We start from the raw sequence: 19,519 nt of genomic DNA, 5'->3' as shown, positions 1-19,519 counted from the left end.
TATAGTACAACACACATAGAGTAACTAGATACCATTGAGATGGGAGCCATCTCTGTGGGCCCCGCTGTCAATAACGTGGGGTAAATAAGTTGTATGGATAATCTGATATGAAGCATTATTTGAAGTTATTACATAGTCTCATGTGTGATTGTATTCTAAGATTTTAAGTTAAAACTGATAAATATTCTCAACTGACTTTCATAGTATAATACTGATATGACTGCATGATGTGAACTCATTGTTGACTACTCTAAGGTGACTTCTGGATATATGGATTGATGTTTGAACAATATGTTTAAAGGTGCTGCCCAATTGATATTTGTCACATATTTTTAGAATTATGCCTTCAATATATTATGACCCACCAAGTATAAAGTATGAAATATTAACGGTTCTCGAGAGGTAGAGCGGACACAATTTGTAAAGAACAACAAACGGGTGGACAGACCGATGGACTGACCTTTGACCTAGGATGCATACATTATGGCACATTCTCTGTTGTTGGTTAATATATATGTTAAGTTGAAAATGTTTGTCAGGTATAAAGTATGAAATAATAACAGCTGTCCTCTCAAAATATAGTGTGGATCAAATTTGTTAGCGATGGACAGACCAACAGACAGACAGACCTTTGACCTAGGAAGTTGTACATACATCATGACACACCCTCTGGTGTTGGCTAAAATGGATGTCAAGTATAATATTTGAAATCATAATGGTTCTCAAGATATAAAGCGGACACGATCTTCATCACAGGACACAGGGTTGTCAACTGAAACTTAAGTTTTTTTTACCTTGACCTTTGACTTAGGAAGTTGTACATACATCATGACACGCCCTCTGGTGGTGGTTAAAATGGATGTCAAGTATAAACTTTGAAATCATAACGGTTATCTAGATATGGAGCGGACAAGATCTTCACCACAGGACACAGGGTTGTCAAATGAAACTAAAGTTTTTTACCTTGACCTTTGACCAAGGAAGTTGTACATACATTATGACATACCCTCTGGTGTTGGTTAATAAATATGTTAAGTATTAAGTATAAAATCATAACAGTGATCTAGATATGGAGCGGACAAGATCTTCACCACAGGACACAGGGTTGTCAACTGAAACCAAAGTTTTTGACCTTGACCTTTGACCTAGGAAGTTGTACATACATCATGACACACCCTCTGGTGGTGGTTAATAAACATGTAAAGTATAAAGTATGAAATCATAATGGTTCTCTAGATATGGAGCGGACACAAAGCTAAAGTGTTACGGAGGGACAGACGGACGAACGGACGGACTGACAGACAGACGGACAGACTGATCACTATAGGGCGACCCACCTAAAGGCAGGGCCCTAATAATGATCATAAAACTCTTCAAAATTTCCAATGTTTCAAAATGCCTCTATAGGAAATGTTACAATACATATAAATGGAGGTAGTGATGCTGCTGTTGGACAATTATATTATATTTGATTCATAATTTAACTTCTTTATAAAGTTTTTGACTGTTTTAGTTATTGCATTTGTTTATTTGCCTTACATGAAACTATTGTCAGAAGTATATGATAAAGCGATTAATACATGGCCTTTTCCATATCAGCCTGGGTATCATCCCTCGACCCATATCAGCACCTCGACTCCGTCTCGGGCTGATATGGGGGTCTTGGGATGATACCCAGGCTGATATGGAAAAGGTCATGTATTAATCTCTATATAATAAAGCAGTAGTTCAAAGGGTCAAGGTACTGTTGATTAATAATTTTTCGAGGATTGAGGAAAAGTTTTTTGTGGATATCTAATTTGGGATTTAAATTGAGTCTGCATACATTCCTATAGAAAATTTGCACTTTTGTTTAACATATACGTGTGATGTTCAACTTTACCCACAAAATCCTTGAAACATTGATATCCCACATATAAAAATGAATACACAGTAACCAATATCAACTCATTAAGAAAGCCCTGTATCCATTTGTTGAGAGTTTGGACTGTTCAAACTATCATTTTAACCTACCATTTAAATTCTTTCATAATACTTCTATGTAGTTTGTTGCAGAAATCTTCCACTGAATTCCTTCCCCCTTTCAGTACAACAGGTGCTGTGTAATCTGGTAACTGACCTTTAGGCTTTGTGTATCTAAATAAAATAGAAAGCATAAGTAATGTTACTATGTCTATATAAAGAGGGGGAGGGTAAGGTAATGTCAGAAATCTTCCACTGAATTCCTTCCCCCTTTCAGTACAACAGGTGCTGTGTAATCTGGTAACTGACCTTTAGGCTTTGTGTATCTAAATAAAACAGAAAGCATAAGTAATGTTACTATGTCTATATAAAGAGGGGGAGGGTAAGGTAATGTCAGAAATCTTCCACTGAATTCCTTCCCCCTTTCAGTACAACAGGTGCTGTGTAATCTGGTAACTGACCTTTAGGCTTTGTGTATCTAAATAAAATAGAAAGCATAAGTAATGTTACTATGTCTATATAAAGAGGGGGAGGGTAAGGTAATGTCAGAAATCTTCCACTGAATTCCTTCCCCCTTTCAGTACAACAGGTGCTGTGTAATCTGGTAACTGACCTTTAGGCTTTGTGTATCTAAATAAAACAGAAAGAATAAGTAATGTTACTATGTCTATATAAAGAGGGGGAGGGTAAGGTAATGTCAGAAATCTTCCACTGAATTCCTTCCCCCTTTCAGTACAACAGGTGCTGTGTAATCTGGTAACTGACCTTTAGGCTTTGTGTATCTAAATAAAATAGAAAGCATAAGTAATGTTACTATGTCTATATAAAGAGGGGGAGGGTAAGGTAATGTCAGAAATCTTCCACTGAATTCCTTCCCCCTTTCAGTACAACAGGTGCTGTGTAATCTGGTAACTGACCTTTAGGCTTTGTGTATCTAAATAAAATAGAAAGCATAAGTAATGTTACTATGTCTATATAAAGAGGGGGAGGGTAAGGTAATGTCAGAAATCTTCCACTGAATTCCTTCCCCCTTTCAGTACAACAGGTGCTGTGTAATCTGGTAACTGACCTTTAGGCTTTGTGTATCTAAATAAAACAGAAAGCATAAGTAATGTTACTATGTCTATATAAAGAGGGGGAGGGTAAGGTAATGTCAGAAATCTTCCACTGAATTCCTTCCCCCTTTCAGTACAACAGGTGCTGTGTAATCTGGTAACTGGCCTTTAGGCTTTGTGTATCTAAATAAAATAGAAAGCATAAGTAATGTTACTATGTCTATATAAAGAGGGGGAGGGTAAGGTAATGTCAGAAATCTTCCACTGAATTCCTTCCCCCTTTCAGTACAACAGGTGCTGTGTAATCTGGTAACTAACCTTTAGGCTTTGTGTATCTAAATAAAATAGAAAGCATAAGTAATGTTACTATGTCTATATACAGAGGGGGAGGGTAAGGTAATGTCAGAAATCTTCCACTGAATTCCTTCCCCCTTTCAGTACAACAGGTACTGTGTAATCTGGTAACTGACCTTTAGGCTTTGTGTATCTAAATAAAATAGAAAGCATAAGTAATGTTACTATGTCTATATAAAGAGGGGGAGGGTAAGGTAATGTCAGAAATCTTCCACTGAATTCCTTCCCCCTTTCAGTACAACAGGTGCTGTGTAATCTGGTAACTGACCTTTAGGCTTTGTGTATCTAAATAAAATAGAAAGCATAAGTAATGTTACTATGTCTATATAAAGAGGGGGAGGGTAAGGTAATGTCAGAAATCTTCCACTGAATTCCTTCCCCCTTTCAGTACAACAGGTGCTGTGTAATCTGGTAACTGACCTTTAGGCTTTGTGTATCTAAATAAAATAGAAAGCATAAGTAATGTTACTATGTCTATATAAAGAGGGGGAGGGTAAGGTAATGTCAGAAATCTTCCACTGAATTCCTTCCCCCTTTCAGTACAACAGGTGCTGTGTAATCTGGTAACTGACCTTTAGGCTTTGTGTATCTGAATAAAATAGAAAGCATAAGTAATGTTACTATGTCTATATAAAGAGGCGGAGGGTAAGGTAATGTCAGAAATCTTCCACTGAATTCCTTCCCCCTTTCAGTACAACAGGTGCTGTGTAATCTGGTAACTGACATTTAGGCTTTGTGTATCTAAATAAAATAGAAAGCATAAGTAATGTTACTATGTCTATATAAAGAGGGGGAGGGTAAGGTAATGTCAGAAATCTTCCACTGAATTCCTTCCCCCTTTCAGTACAACAGGTGCTGTGTAATCTGGTAACTGACCTTTAGGCTTTGTGTATCTAAATAAAATAGAAAGCATAAGTAATGTTACTATGTCTATATAAAGAGGGGGAGGGTAAGGTAATGTCAGAAATCTTCCACTGAATTCCTTCCCCCTTTCAGTACAACAGGTGCTGTGTAATCTGGTAACTGACCTTTAGGCTTTGTGTATCTAAATAAAACAGAAAGCATAAGTAAGGTTACTATGTCTATATAAAGAGGGGGAGGGTAAGGTAATGTCAGAAATCTTCCACTGAATTCCTTCCCCCTTTCAGTACAACAGGTGCTGTGTAATCTGGTAACTGACCTTTAGGCTTTGTGTATCTAAATAAAATAGAAAGCATAAGTAATGTTACTATGTCTATATAAAGAGGGGGAGGGTAAGGTAATGTCAGAAATCTTCCACTGAATTCCTTCCCCCTTTCAGTACAACAGGTGCTGTGTAATCTGGTAACTGACCTTTAGGCTTTGTGTATCTAAATAAAATAGAAAGCATAAGTAATGTTACTATGTCTATATAAAGAGGGGGAGGGTAAGGTAATGTCAGAAATCTTCCACTGAATTCCTTCCCCCTTTCAGTACAACAGGTGCTGTGTAATCTGGTAACTGACCTTTAGGCTTTGTGTATCTAAATAAAACAGAAAGCATAAGTAATGTTACTATGTCTATATAAAGAGGGGGAGGGTAAGGTAATGTCAGAAATATTCCACTGAATTCCTTCCCCCTTTCAGTACAACAGGTGCTGTGTAATCTGGTAACTGACCTTTAGGCTTTGTGTATCTAAATAAAATAGAAAGCATAAGTAATGTTACTATGTCTATATAAAGAGGGGGAGGGTAAGGTAATGTCAGAAATCTTCCACTGAATTCCTTCCCCCTTTCAGTACAACAGGTGCTGTGTAATCTGGTAACTGACCTTTAGGCTTTGTGTATCTAAATAAAATAGAAAGCATAAGTAATGTTACTATGTCTATATAAAGAGGGGGAGGGTAAGGTAATGTCAGAAATCTTCCACTGAATTCCTTCCCCCTTTCAGTACAACAGGTGCTGTGTAATCTGGTAACTGACCTTTAGGCTTTGTGTATCTAAATAAAATAGAAAGCATAAGTAATGTTACTATGTCTATATAAAGAGGGGGAGGGTAAGGTAATGTCAGAAATCTTCCACTGAATTCCTTCCCCCTTTCAGTACAACAGGTGCTGTGTAATCTGGTAACTGACCTTTAGGCTTTGTGTATCTAAATAAAATAGAAAGCATAAGTAATGTTACTATGTCTATATAAAGAGGGGGAGGGTAAGGTAATGTCAGAAATCTTCCACTGAATTCCTTCCCCCTTTCAGTACAACAGGTGCTGTGTAATCTGGTAACTGACCTTTAGGCTTTGTGTATCTAAATAAAACAGAAAGCATAAGTAATGTTACTATGTCTATATAAAGAGGGGGAGGGTAAGGTAATGTCAGAAATCTTCCACTGAATTCCTTCCCCCTTTCAGTACAACAGGTGCTGTGTAATCTGGTAACTGACCTTTAGGCTTTGTGTATCTAAATAAAACAGAAAGCATAAGTAATGTTACTATGTCTATATAAAGAGGGGGAGGGTAAGGTTATGTCAGAAATCTTCCACTGAATTCCTTCCCCCTTTCAGTACAACAGGTGCTGTGTAATCTGGTAACTGACCTTTAGGCTTTGTGTATCTAAATAAAATAGAAAGCATAAGTAATGTTACTATGTCTATATAAAGAGGGGGAGGATAAGGTAATGTCAGAAATCTTCCACTGAATTCCTTCCCCCTTTCAGTACAACAGGTGCTGTGTAATCTGGTAACTGACCTTTAGGCTTTGTGTATCTAAATAAAATAGAAAGCATAAGTAATGTTACTATGTCTATATAAAGAGGGGGAGGGTAAGGTAATGTCAGAAATCTTCCACTGAATTCCTTCCCCCTTTCAGTACAACAGGTGCTGTGTAATCTGGTAACTGACCTTTAGGCTTTGTGTATCTAAATAAAATAGAAAGAATAAGTAATGTTACTATGTCTATATAAAGAGGGGGAGGGTAAGGTAATGTCAGAAATCTTCCACTGAATTCCTTCCCCCTTTCAGTACAACAGGTGCTGTGTAATCTGGTAACTGACCTTTAGGCTTTGTGTATCTAAATAAAACAGAAAGCATAAGTAATGTTACTATGTATATATAAAGAGGGGGAGGGTAAGGTAATGTCAGAAATCTTCCACTGAATTCCTTCCCCCTTTCAGTACAACAGGTGCTGTGTAATCTGGTAACTGACCTTTAGGCTTTGTGTATCTAAATAAAATAGAAAGAATAAGTAATGTTACTATGTCTATATAAAGAGGGGGAGGGTAAGGTAATGTCAGAAATCTTCCACTGAATTCCTTCCCCCTTTCAGTACAACAGGTGCTGTGTAATCTGGTAACTGACCTTTAGGCTTTGTGTATCTAAATAAAACAGAAAGAATAAGTAATGTTACTATGTCTATATAAAGAGGGGGAGGGTAAGGTAATGTCAGAAATCTTCCACTGAATTCCTTCCCCCTTTCAGTACAACAGGTGCTGTGTAATCTGGTAACTGGCCTTTAGGCTTTGTGTATCTAAATAAAATAGAAAGCATAAGTAATGTTACTATGTCTATATAAAGAGGGGGAGGGTAAGGTAATGTCAGGAATCTTCCACTGAATTCCTTCCCCCTTTCAGTACAACAGGTGCTGTGTAATCTGGTAACTGACCTTTAGGCTTTGTGTATCTAAATAAAATAGAAAGCATAAGTAATGTTACTATGTCTATATAAAGAGGGGGAGGGTAAGGTAATGTCAGAAATCTTCCACTGAATTTCTTCCCCCTTTCAGTACAACAGGTGCTGTGTAATCTGGTAACTGACCTTTAGGTTTTGTGTATCTAAATAAAATAGAAAGCATAAGTAATGTTACTATGTATATATAAAGAGGGGGAGGGTAAGGTAATGTCAGAAATCTTCCACTGAATTCCTTCCCCCTTTCAGTACAACAGGTGCTGTGTAATCTGGTAACTGACCTTTAGGCTTTGTGTATCTAAATAAAATAGAAAGCATAAGTAATGTTACTATGTCTATATAAAGAGGGGGAGGGTAAGGTAATGTCAGAAATCTTCCACTGAATTCCTTCCCCCTTTCAGTACAACAGGTGCTGTGTAATCTGGTAACTGACCTTTAGGCTTTGTGTATCTAAATAAAATAGAAAGCATAAGTAATGTTACTATGTCTATATAAAGAGGGGGAGGGTAAGGTAATGTCAGAAATCTTCCACTGAATTCCTTCCCCCTTTCAGTACAACAGGTGCTGTGTAATCTGGTAACTGACCTTTAGGCTTTGTGTATCTAAATAAAATAGAAAGCATAAGTAATGTTACTATGTCTATATAAAGAGGGGGAGGGTAAGGTAATGTCAGAAATCTTCCACTGAATTCCTTCCCCCTTTCAGTACAACAGGTGCTGTGTAATCTGGTAACTGACCTTTAGGCTTTGTGTATCTAAATAAAATAGAAAGCATAATATAAGTTATAAAGTTCGCAACTGACCCCCTACAGATTCATAGAGGGTTAGTAAAATTTATAGGGGGTGAGGCCGGATGCCAAGTCCCCCATGGATTTTATTCACCCTCTATGGATCCGTAGGGGGTCAGTAGTTAACCGTATAACAAATTTATCACACGCTAAACTTTTTATGCTGTGTTTTGTTGAAAAATAAACAAAGAAACACTAGAAAGAAAACATTAATAGATGATGTCACCATTATCACATCATGAACCCCCTAAGAAATTTACTAACCTCCTATGGTCTGATAGGGGGTCACCACATGACGACTTTAAACCAATCACAACGTAATAATTTACCCATGTTGCGATAAGAAATGTTATTAGGTCAATATCATAAGGGGTAGGTTTTTGTACTCATAAAATTTGTTTAACCTTGGCAAATGATAGCATGCCTGTTTAAATACAGGAACATCACCAACGATTATAAATAAGAAGATGTGGTATGAGTGCCAATGAGATTAACTGTAACAAAAAATTTGTTCCGGCGTGACATTTGTTCCGTTGGAACAAATTTCATAGGAAATATGTTCCATCGGAACATATATCACAGAAAATTTGTTCCAGCACTATAAAATTTGTTCCGGGACTAATTTTCTAACTAAATGTAAAATAAGTTCCGGACCAAAAATCACAGCTGCATGAGTTTTGTTCCTATATTAAAATTTGATCACAAACATGGAACTTATTTCACTAGGTAAGGAACAAATTTCACCAACCAAGAACTTATTTCACCAGGTAAAGTGTGGAACTTATTTCATAGAGATGGAACAAATTATATGGAAACTGTCTGTGAAAAAAGTTCTCTCAGAACATATTTCATGTGAAATTAGTTCCACTGGAACTTTTGTCACAGGAACAAGTTTTGGCTCACATTAACCACCATCCAAGTCACAATGTATAAAAAGTAAACAATAGCAAGGCAAAGGTTGCCTTCAAAGCAGAAATTGCCCCCCAAAAAAGTCCCAACCAGATGCTCCGCAGGGCGCAGCTTTATACGACTGCAGAGGTTAAACCCTGAATGGTTGGGGCAAGTATGGACACAACATTCAAGCTGAATCCAGCTCTAAATTTGGATTGTGATTAAATAGTTGACACAGCATAGGTTTCTGACACAGAATGAATGTGTTCTAATGAACTTAAAATTTTTGTTTTCTCTTAGAGCAATTCACTATGCTGTTGAATATTAATCCTCTCAAAAAAATGTTTGAAGAAATTTTCATTTTATTTAGGAAATTTTAAATGAGAAAAATTGAACACATTTTTTTTTTCACATCCCCCTTTCCCTTATTCCAAAACTGACCTTAATTTAAATTTCTAATGGAGTTTGCAACAATAACTACTCATTTAAATACATCATAAAATATTAAGATGTAAAAAAACTGCTTGTTATCACTGAATGGTAAAGATTGTTTTAATTTGTCAGTTGGTAGTTAAAAGTGAATATTCAATGATTCTGGACAAAGAAAGATAACTCAAATTAATAAATTTCTTGCTATTGCACAATATTGTGTAATTAGATATTTCTTGCTTACTATTCTGGACAAAGAAAGATAAATCTAATTTAAAAAAAAAAATTGCCATTTCTCAATATTGTGCAATAAGTTATTTCTTGCTATTGCACAATACTGTGCAATTGAAAAGACTTGCTATTGCACAATACTGTGCAATTGAAAAGACTTGCTATTGCACAATACAGTGCAATTGAAGATTTCTTGCTATTGCGCAATACTGTGCAATGGAAAATTTCTTGCTATTGCACAATACTTAATATAATAATTTTAGATCCTAATTTGGACCAAATTGAAAACTGGGCCCATAATCAAAAATCTAAGTACATGTTTGGATTCAGCATATCAAAGAACCCCAAGAATTCAATTTTTGTCAAAATCAAACAAGTTTAATTTTGGACCCTTTGGACTTTGATGTAGACCAATTTGAAAACAGGACCAAAAATTAAGAATCTACATACACAGTAAGATTTGGCATATCAAAGAACCCCAAGGATTCAATTTTTGATGAAATCAAACAAAGTTCAATTTTGGACCCTTTGGACCTTAATGTAAACCAATTTGAAAACGGGACCAAAAATTAAGAATCTACATACACAGTTAGATTCGTCATATCAAAGAACCCCAATTATTAAATTTTTGATGAAATCAAACAAAGTTGAATTTTGGACCCTTTGGGCCCCTTATTCCTAAACTGTTAGGACCAAAACTATCAAAATCAATACCAACCTTCCTTTTATGGTCATAAACCTTGTGTTTAAATTTCATAGATTTCTATTTACTCATACAAAAGTTATGGTGCGAAAACCAAGAAAAATGCTTATTTGGACCCCTTTTTGGCCCCTAATTCCGAAACGGTTAAAACCAAAACTCTCAAAATCAATCCCAACCTTCCTTTTGTGGCCATAAACCTTGTGTCAAAATTTCATAGATTTCTATTTACTTATACTAAAGTTATGTGCGAAAAACAAGAAAATGCTTATTTGGACCCTTTTTGGCCCCTAATTCCTAAAATGTTGGGATAAAAACTCCCAAAATAAATCCCAACCTTCCTTTTGTGGTCATAAACCTTGTGTAAAAATTTCATAGATTTCTATTCACTTTTACTTTACTAAAGTTACAGTGCGAAAACTAAAAGTATTCGGACGACGACGACGCCAACGTGATAGCAATATACGACGAAATTTTTTCAAATTTTGCGGTCGTATAATGACTATTCTAACATGACGTCCTTCTAACGCTTTGAGTACACACCCGTGGTAAAATTTGAATATATTGCATTGGCTGTTCCGATCGTACTCCCACGTCATATGTTTTTTTTATGAATGAAGTAATCTATATTTAGAAGGAGAAACCAGAAACACTTGTGAACCACATCAATAAACAACAGGCTCTAGGCTAGGACAGGTGCAAACAAACATGACAAATGCTGCAAATTTAAATGTCTAAACAGACACCAAGCTTCACCCTAACTTTAGATAGTAGTGTAACATAACAACATAAAATTGTCTGTTTGATAAACGAAGTTTTTTGCATTTTTGCCAAATTTTCTTTATTGGATGGCAGCAACATCATTGTCTAAAGTTGGAAAGGATTATCAACCATTAAACATAAAAAAAATCTTAATGCTTCTACATAGATCAGGAAGAAATTTGTTGATCAAGTGGTTTTCCATTTTTTCCCCATAGAAATCCTAACTTTTAGTGAGAAAGATCATGAAAGGCCATGTCTGAGGATGGTTTGGGTAATCAACCATACCTCCTACAAGGTATGTATGATTGCATCATCAATGTTTTATATCCTCAAGTCCTAAGTTATAAGCAATACTGTAGATTCATTAACTTTCGTGGGTACCAATTTTTGTGGCTTGATTGAAACCTGCATTTTCGTAGACATTTGATTTTCTAGTGGTTTTGCCAGATTTGCATACAACTCTGTAGAAAATTTGCAGTTCATTGAGCTTTTAAATTCATGGTTCACCTGAAATCCACGAAATCAATGAAAATTGGTATCCACTGTAAGTCATATGAAGAGTTTTAAGATTTTGTTAATGAACTTTTTTGATTAATTCGCCCACAAGCTTTTTCAGCAAAAGCAACACAATATAAGTTATATGGTTCGCTATTGATCCCCTACAGATTCATAGAGGGTTAGCAAATTCCATAGTGGGTGAGGTTGGAAGCCGAGTCCCCTATCGATTTTATTTCACCCTCTAAGAAGCCGTAGGGGGGTCAGTAGTTAACAGTATAACGAATTTATCGCACGCTAGACTTTTTCTGCTGCATTATTTAAAAAAATAAACAATGAAACATAACAACATTAATATATGATGTCACCATTAATGGGTCATGAGCCCCCTATGAAATTTACTAACCCCCTACGGTCTCATAGGGGGTCACCACGTGATGGCGTTAAACCAATCACAACGTGACAATTCACCTGCGGTGGGATAATTGGTCATAGCCAATGAAATCATCTAGTATAATTTGTCCTGTAGATTCAGAGAATTATGAAACAGAGTTTACATTGGACAATGAACAGACAGATGACAGACATCAAGTGACGCCAAAACTTGACACGGGTCATGTGGACCAGATGAGCTTCAAAATGTATATTGTAAGGGTAAGTTATCAAGGAAAAACTGACTCAAGGTTCTTAAGTTTTTTTTAAAGAATTTCTAATAAGTACATGTTGGAAAAAAGTCCTTTTTGTTTTAGTTAAAGTTATGATTGATAAGGTATCAGAAGTTTAAAATGGTTAAAGGGAGATAAATCAAAAGTAAAATGTTTATTTGTCTAACTTTCATGCTACATTATCTTCGAGAGTCAAGAACTTTGTCAGTGTGAGAAAAATAATTCTCCTCTCTAGTGAAAAATTTGTTGTAGAAAATAATTAGTCAGATTACCATTATGATGTCAAATTTTTCTTGATTACTTCTGAATTTCCAATTGTGACGTCATGAAAAAGGCAACCATATAAAGAACACAACTTTCTGCAAATCTTTGAAGAGGAAGGTTGAACTTATTTAGAAATTGTATTAAAATCATTAGAGAAACAGATTTATTTCATCAACCTCAACAGTTAAGTTTTAGATGTATAAAAAGCTTGACAAGCATCGCTTTGTAAATTTTAAAATCTAAACTGTCTAGAGCATTTTAGAGTGGGGGAAATATTGAAATACAATTGATGCAGTAATGGGATTTTTATTTCTATCTCCAGTACCATGTTTTTCATGACCACTTGGAATGATCACCATTAAAATGATGATTATCTATTGATAGTATACAAATAATCATCACTGCTATGAAATAATCAAATGATAGTGGATATGCAAAAACATTTGAACAGGACTTAGTCATCGTTTACAGCAAAATGCCTTCAGTGTGTAGGTAAAGGTAATATCTATGATTAGCTTGCTTACTAGCTGAACTGTGAATTCATTATTATGTTAGGTATACTACCCTCCCTTTCGGAGCAGTCTAGTCCTACAGAAAGATAGGGGTTGTCTATTCTTAAAGGTGGTTAGGATACCAAACATAATAATGACTTCACAGTAACCAAACATATTACCTTCACCTACACAATCAATGCATTTTGCTGTAATATATGTATATACATGTACTTACATTCTGACAAGTTGTAAATATTCCCACATTTTTTCTAGTAAATCGTCAAAATTCCATTTGTGATGAGCTGATATGGGAACACAATGAGGAACTTTATAAATAATATCCAATTCCTAAAATTATATCAATTATAAATTTTATACATGTATCACAAGAAAGGGAATGTGCCACAGGAAGAAATGTTCTATAAATATGAATAAACAAAACAAGAACAGGGATGTTCAACAATAATATACATGAAGTAACACAACACAAAAACACCAAGAGTTTGTTATTTCTCACTTGTAATAACACAGCTAAATCTATTTTGTAAACAAGACATTGATGAGCAATGGATGTGAAAATTTATGGTAAAATACAGAATGCTTACATAAAGCCTGCTTTAAAATTTCAAGAAATTGTTAAGTACATCATGGGTTAAATGCATTGAAAAATTTCATAAATAGCTGATAAAATTTTCAATATGTAAAGTTGAGTCAACATCGCAGTTTCAAATGCTCACACAAAACCAAGTGTTCTCTACAGAATTTTCAAATAGTACCATGGAAATTAACATAAGTACTGTTTTCCCAAAAAAAATATAGTACCATGGCCCTTATACATTCTATTATAAAATCATCCGAGATAGCACTTTTGTAGAAAACATAGCATCAGGGTATCTCAGTGCTTTAAGGCCCTGAGAAGAATTTAATTCAAACCTAATACCAAGTTTCAGGAAGCTTTGGTTTATAGTTCCTGACAGAGAATAATTTGATTAAAATTTCATTGAAGGGAGCAAATAAATGAACAGGTTTAATGCAATGACAGGAAAATGCATTGAAAAATGCATACATGTGATGGACTGTGAAACTCAGATCAGGAGATTTGGAAATTTTGGTCAGGAGATTAGGACTCAGATCAGGAGGTTTTTTTATCGACATAAATTTTGTCGTAAATGTAACCATATGAAGTAGAAATTGTGTTTTTCCTACAAATTGTAATATGTTTAAAGTACCTTTATTGCCTTTCTATTTGAATAAAATAAAATATTAAGAAGAATCTGTTTCCTGTTTAGTTTTGTTTTTGATAAATGATTGTTCACTGCTTGCAAATAAATCATTATATTTATCTATCTTATCTGTATAGATTTTTATTCATGTCTCCATCTCCTTATCATTGGTAAATATATAGACGAATAAGAAAGAAATAAGCTCTACATGTTTGTTTGCAACATCATAAAGTAATTAAAAAAATAATAAACACTAACAGTAGTACTGCATGGCTTTTAAGCATTACGAAAGTCTTATTTGTAGAAAACTTAAAAAGATTTAAACATTGTAAAATGTTTTGCTATTTCTAGCTTACACAATAAAATCTTATATATTCTAACATCTACAATTCTCAAACCCAAAGTTTTATAATCCAAATTACACTAACTAGAAATTTATTAGACTATATGTACATTTTGTATATTCCAATCACATATGATAAACAGATTTAAAATATAAACTTCAATTTAATCCTTGAAAGGAGGTCTAGATTGCTAAAATAATTTATAAATTTATATTTTTTTTATTTGTCACAAACATTTAAATTCATTTAATCAACATCCGTTTATGATTATTTGATTAAAATATTAATCATTTATAGTCTTTTTACAATTTACATTTTTAAAAGCAAAATAACTGAAAACAGGATAAAACAAAGGGAAGTAACAAAAATGTATTTCAATATTCCCAATACACATCGTTTTTATAACACAACGGCAGTTAGCCAGAGGTAAAAATTGTTGATTACCAGTATGTTCGACACCCCAGCTGTCAAGTGAAGCCAATTAATTATACATCTTCTTTGATGTACAGGTAAAATTTAACACAGGTGTCAATTACACCCGTACAGTAGTAAGAAATGATCAAATATGGCGTCGGAAAATTCTCATTCATGAAATATTTCATACACGGGAGTTTTTTCTCCTGAACGGGAGGACGGGAGGAGACCCCTGAAAACGGGAGTTTTGTACTCCCGTCGGGAGGTTCACATGTATGAAAATGTCATAGATAGTTGTTAAGGATACAAATTTATAAAGTAATGAGTAAACAGAAAGTTGATTAGCAATGAAAAGAAAATACAATATACGAAATAGATGAATTATTAGCATCACACAGTTTAAAGCTAACACAAAACCTAATACATTGTACCAAGTTTAAAGAAACTTGTGGTTGGTTCCTATGAGAGAATTATTTGATTGAAATTTCATTGAAGGGAGCAAATAATTGAACAGGTTCAATGTAATGACAGGAGTCAAACAGTTAACCAATCATCCAGAGCTAGGTGTGTAAACCCATCATCCAGAGCTAGGAGTGTAAACCCATCATCCAGAGCTAGGAGTGTAAACTCATCATCCAGAGCTAGGAGTGTAAACTCATCATCCAGAGCTAGGAGTGTAAACCCATCATCCAGAGCTAGGAGTGTAAACTCATCATCCAGAGCTAGGAGTGTAAACCCATCATCCAGAGCTAGGAGTGTAAACCCATCATCCAGAGCTAGGAGTGTAAACCCATCATCCAGAGCTAGGAGTGTAAACCCATCATCCAGAGCTAGGAGTGTAAACTCATCATCCAGAGCTAGGAGTGTAAACCCATCATCCAGAGCTAGGAGTGTAAACTCATCATCCAGAGCTAGGAGTGTAAACCCATCATCCAGAGCTAGGAGTGTAATAAAATCTCAGACTCTTATAACTTACCTCTATGGAAATCTGGTCAATCTTGTTGAGTAAATAAATACATGGAACGAAAACACGATTTCCTTCCACAACATCCACCAGATCATCAGCCGTGCAGTCGTCTCTCAACACAACATCAGCATTATTTATCTTGTACTCGTTTAGGATTGTTCTCACTGTGTCAATGTCTAATTCTGATTGTGGAACCTAAAAACAGAAATTTACTGATTACGTAGGACTATACAATACACAGTATTTGTACAACTGATAATATTATATCTACAAATAATATCAAGAAGTATTTAAGGATTAAGTAATTGTATGTTGGCATTGGCTGATCCAGGGGGTGTGTGTGTTCCAGTGGTTGAACCCCCCCCCCCATTTTTTTTGACGATCAATGCATTTGAATGGGAGAATATAGTTCGAACCCCCCCCCTTTACTCGAGTTGGGAACCCCACTTTTTAAAATGGCTGAATCCGCCCCTGGTTGGTGTTTTTTTCATATAAAAATATGGAGATGAGGCAATTTTCTTATTTACTTGATGCAGATTCATAAAGATTTACTTATTCGCAATGATTTATATTCGCGTTATTTTTCTTTTTGCGAAAGTCGCTAAAATAAGTTGGTTTACAGTATATAACCAGTCAGAGCTCAGACATAAACAAGTCGATTTTTGTTTTTGACTTAAATAAGTCGAAACATGTATTTATTATAACTAGAGGCTCTAAAGAGCCTGTGTCGCTCACCTTGGTCTATATGAATATTAAACAAAGGAAGCAGATTGAAAATTGACTACAAAGGTCAATAACTCCTACAGGGGTCAATTGACCATTTCGTTCATGTTGACTTATTTGTAGATCTTACTTTGCTGAACATTATTGCTGTTTACAGTTTACCTATATCTATAATAATATTCAATATAATAACCAAAAACAGCAAAATTTCCTTAAAATTACCAATTCAGGGGCCGCAACCCAAAAAACAGGTTGTCCAATTCATCTGAAAATTTCAGGGCAGATAGATCTTGACCTGATTAACAATTTTACTTTTTGTCAGATTTTCTCTAAATTATTTGGTTTTTGAGTTATAAGCCAAAAACTGCATTTTACCCCTATGTTCTATTTTTAGCCGTGGCGGCCATCTTCGTTTGATGGCCAGGTCACGCCACACATTTTTTAAACAAGAAACCCCAAAGATGATTGTGGCCAAGTTTGGATCAATTTGGCACAGCAGTTTCAGAGAAGAAGATTTTAATAAAAAAAATATATAAAATTTACGAAAAAATGGTTAAAAATTGACTTTAAAGGGCAATAACTCCTAAAGAGGTCAACTGACCATTTTGGTCATGTTGACTTATTTGTAAATCTGACCTTGCTGAACATTATTGCTGTTTACAGTTTACCTATATCTATAATAATATTCAATATAATAACCAAAAACAGCAAAATTTCCTTCAAATTACTAATTCAGGGGCCGCAACCCCAAAACAGGTTGTCCAATTCATCTGAAAATTTCAGGGCAGATAGATCTTCACCTGATTAACAATTTTACCCAATGTCAGATTTACTCTAAATGCTTTGGTTTTTGAGTTATAAGCCAAAAACTGCATTTTACCCCTATGTTCTATTTATAGCCATGGCGGTCATCTTAATTAGTTGGCGGGGTCACTGGACACAATTTTTAAACTAGATACCCCAATGATGATTGTGGCCAAGTTTCAAATAATTTGGCCCAGCAGTTTCAGAGGAGAAGATTTTTCTAAAAGATTACTAAGATTTACGAAAAATGGTTAAAAATTGACTATAAAGGGCAATAACTCCTAAAGTGGTCAACTGATCATTTTGGTCATGTTGACTTATTTGTAGATCTTACTTTGCTGAACATTATTGCCTTTTACAGTTTATCTCTATCTGAAATAATATTCAAGATAATAACCAAAAACAACAAAATTTCCTTAAAATTACCAATTCAGGGGCAGCAACCTAACAACAGAATGTCAGATTCATCTGAAAATTTCGGGGCAGATAGATCTTCACCTGATTAACAATATTACCCCATGTCAGATTTGCCCTAAATGCTTTGGTTTTTGAGTTATAAGCCAAAAACTGCATTTTACCCCTATGTTCTATTTATAGCCATGGCGGCCATCTTGGTTAGTTGGCTGGGTCACCGGACACAATTTTTAAACTAGATACCCCAATGATGATTGTGGCCAAGTTTGGTTAAATTTGGCCCAGTAGTTTCAGAGGAGAAGATTTTTGTAAAAGTTAACGCCGGACGACGACGACGGACGACGACGACGACGGACGCCGGACGCAAAGTGATGAGAAAAGCTCACTTGGCCCTTTGGGCCAGGTGAGCTAAAAATGCAGTTTCAGTTTTAGACTTATCTAAGTCAGAAAATGACAGACTTGTTTAGGTCTATTTATGTTGGTGAAAAAACTTAATGTTACTTTGTGGCCAAACTACACCACCTATGACAGCAAAAACCTGTATGAGTGTTCACAAGGACTTGAGCTATCTTTATTTAATTATCTTATTGAACATCCTTACTAAACACAGATGTTTTTCCTCATTAAGTGTGATTCCAGGTGGTTGCATTGTAAAGTTAATTAACATTATCTCTGATTTTTTAGACTCTCATTCATATTTTTCTTTTGAAGACAAAGCATTGGCTTTCAATGTTGTCATTATTTGATTTAGATGCATGAGTATGCGTGGGTCTTGAAGTTAACCAATTTTGATCACTCATCGACTTGTAGGAGTCAATATTTGCAACTTTTTGATTCTGGTCAATTATTTCTTGTTGAACAATATTGGACTTATTCAAGTTGTAATTTGTCTGACATTAAAGGGAGACAAATCCTAAAACTTACAAGTTTAGACCTCTACGAGTTAAAAGCAGCTTCAGACTTATTTATGTCTGAGCTCTGACTGATAACTGGTATAATAACCAAAGCAAATAAAAATAGAATATAAACTGTGGACACAGAAATATGTTTTATCCTAACTGTATATTTATTTTATATTAAATGCAACATTAGAACATTGAAACTAAGCACAACCTTCTAATTTCAGAAACTTTGTCTGGAGATGCTGGGCAAAATAATCTCTGTGGAAATTAAATATATGCATATGCTAATACAAATGCACTCTAAATATCATTCCCTTATCACCTTTGAACTTGTGAGCCAAAAGTTGATTGGAAGGAGCATGACAAACTTGCTAAGTCTGAAGACAAAACCTGAATGTGAAAACTTTAGACAGTATAAGGGAGACAACTGCAAAAAGATTTTTAGAACTAGTTTTGCTTTATTTATTTCCTGTGCTTTGCGTGTGCTTATAATCTAGTTAAGTGCTTTACTTGTTTGTGCTTGCTTTTATGTATGAACAGTTTTGCTTATATATGCAATATAGCTGTCTTACTTTGTATGTCTAATGTGTATGTTTTATATGTCCTATATGACTTATTATCATATACTTGTATGAAATAATACTTAAATTTTACAGTTCAATAACATTTAAAAATATTAAAAGGCTATGAAAGGATTACAAGGTTTATTAACCAGATTCCTACAGATTTCCTTAGCGGGCTGATAAAGGCACCTTTATTAACTGCTTCCAGAATGTTATCGCATGCCTTTCCGTTATTGTCCGTGGGATTTATCACATGGAACTTCAGGTATTTCCGGAAAGTTGTTTGTAAACATGGCAGACGACACGGACACTGCTGCTTTTGTTCAATCATTGAAAAACGATAATACAGTTAGAAAAACTACTAGTGACATGAGACTTTTCAACAGATGGTTAAGATCCAATAACGAGATGAGGTTAGCGGAAGAAATTCCTGTTACGGAA

At 34.9% G+C, this 19,519-nt stretch overlaps 1 protein-coding gene across 2 annotated transcripts in view; it reads right to left on the bottom strand.

Annotated features, from left to right (window-relative positions):
- The window catches only part of LOC134681430 (developmentally-regulated GTP-binding protein 1-like), a 49,513-nt gene that overhangs the window by 7,854 nt on the left and 22,140 nt on the right, over positions 1-19,519 (bottom strand). The window contains exons 6-9 of one of the 2 annotated variants that reach the window (XM_063541057.1): positions 15,682-15,867; positions 12,960-13,072; positions 7,136-7,152; positions 2,014-2,119 (exon numbers count right to left, since the gene is read on the bottom strand). In XM_063541057.1, the coding sequence (XP_063397127.1) occupies positions 2,014-2,119; positions 7,136-7,152; positions 12,960-13,072; positions 15,682-15,867 (422 nt within the window). Of the gene's footprint in view, positions 1-2,013; positions 2,120-7,135; positions 7,153-7,667; positions 7,761-12,959; positions 13,073-15,681; positions 15,868-19,519 lie in introns of those variants that run through there. The other variant, XM_063541059.1, reaches the window with a different exon arrangement.

Source organism: Mytilus trossulus, chromosome 8, assembly GCF_036588685.1.
Source record: "Mytilus trossulus isolate FHL-02 chromosome 8, PNRI_Mtr1.1.1.hap1, whole genome shotgun sequence".
NCBI lineage: Eukaryota > Metazoa > Mollusca > Bivalvia > Mytilida > Mytilidae > Mytilus > Mytilus trossulus.
Note: the sequence above shows the minus strand (reverse complement) of the source record. Positions and strands in the feature narration are given on the sequence as shown.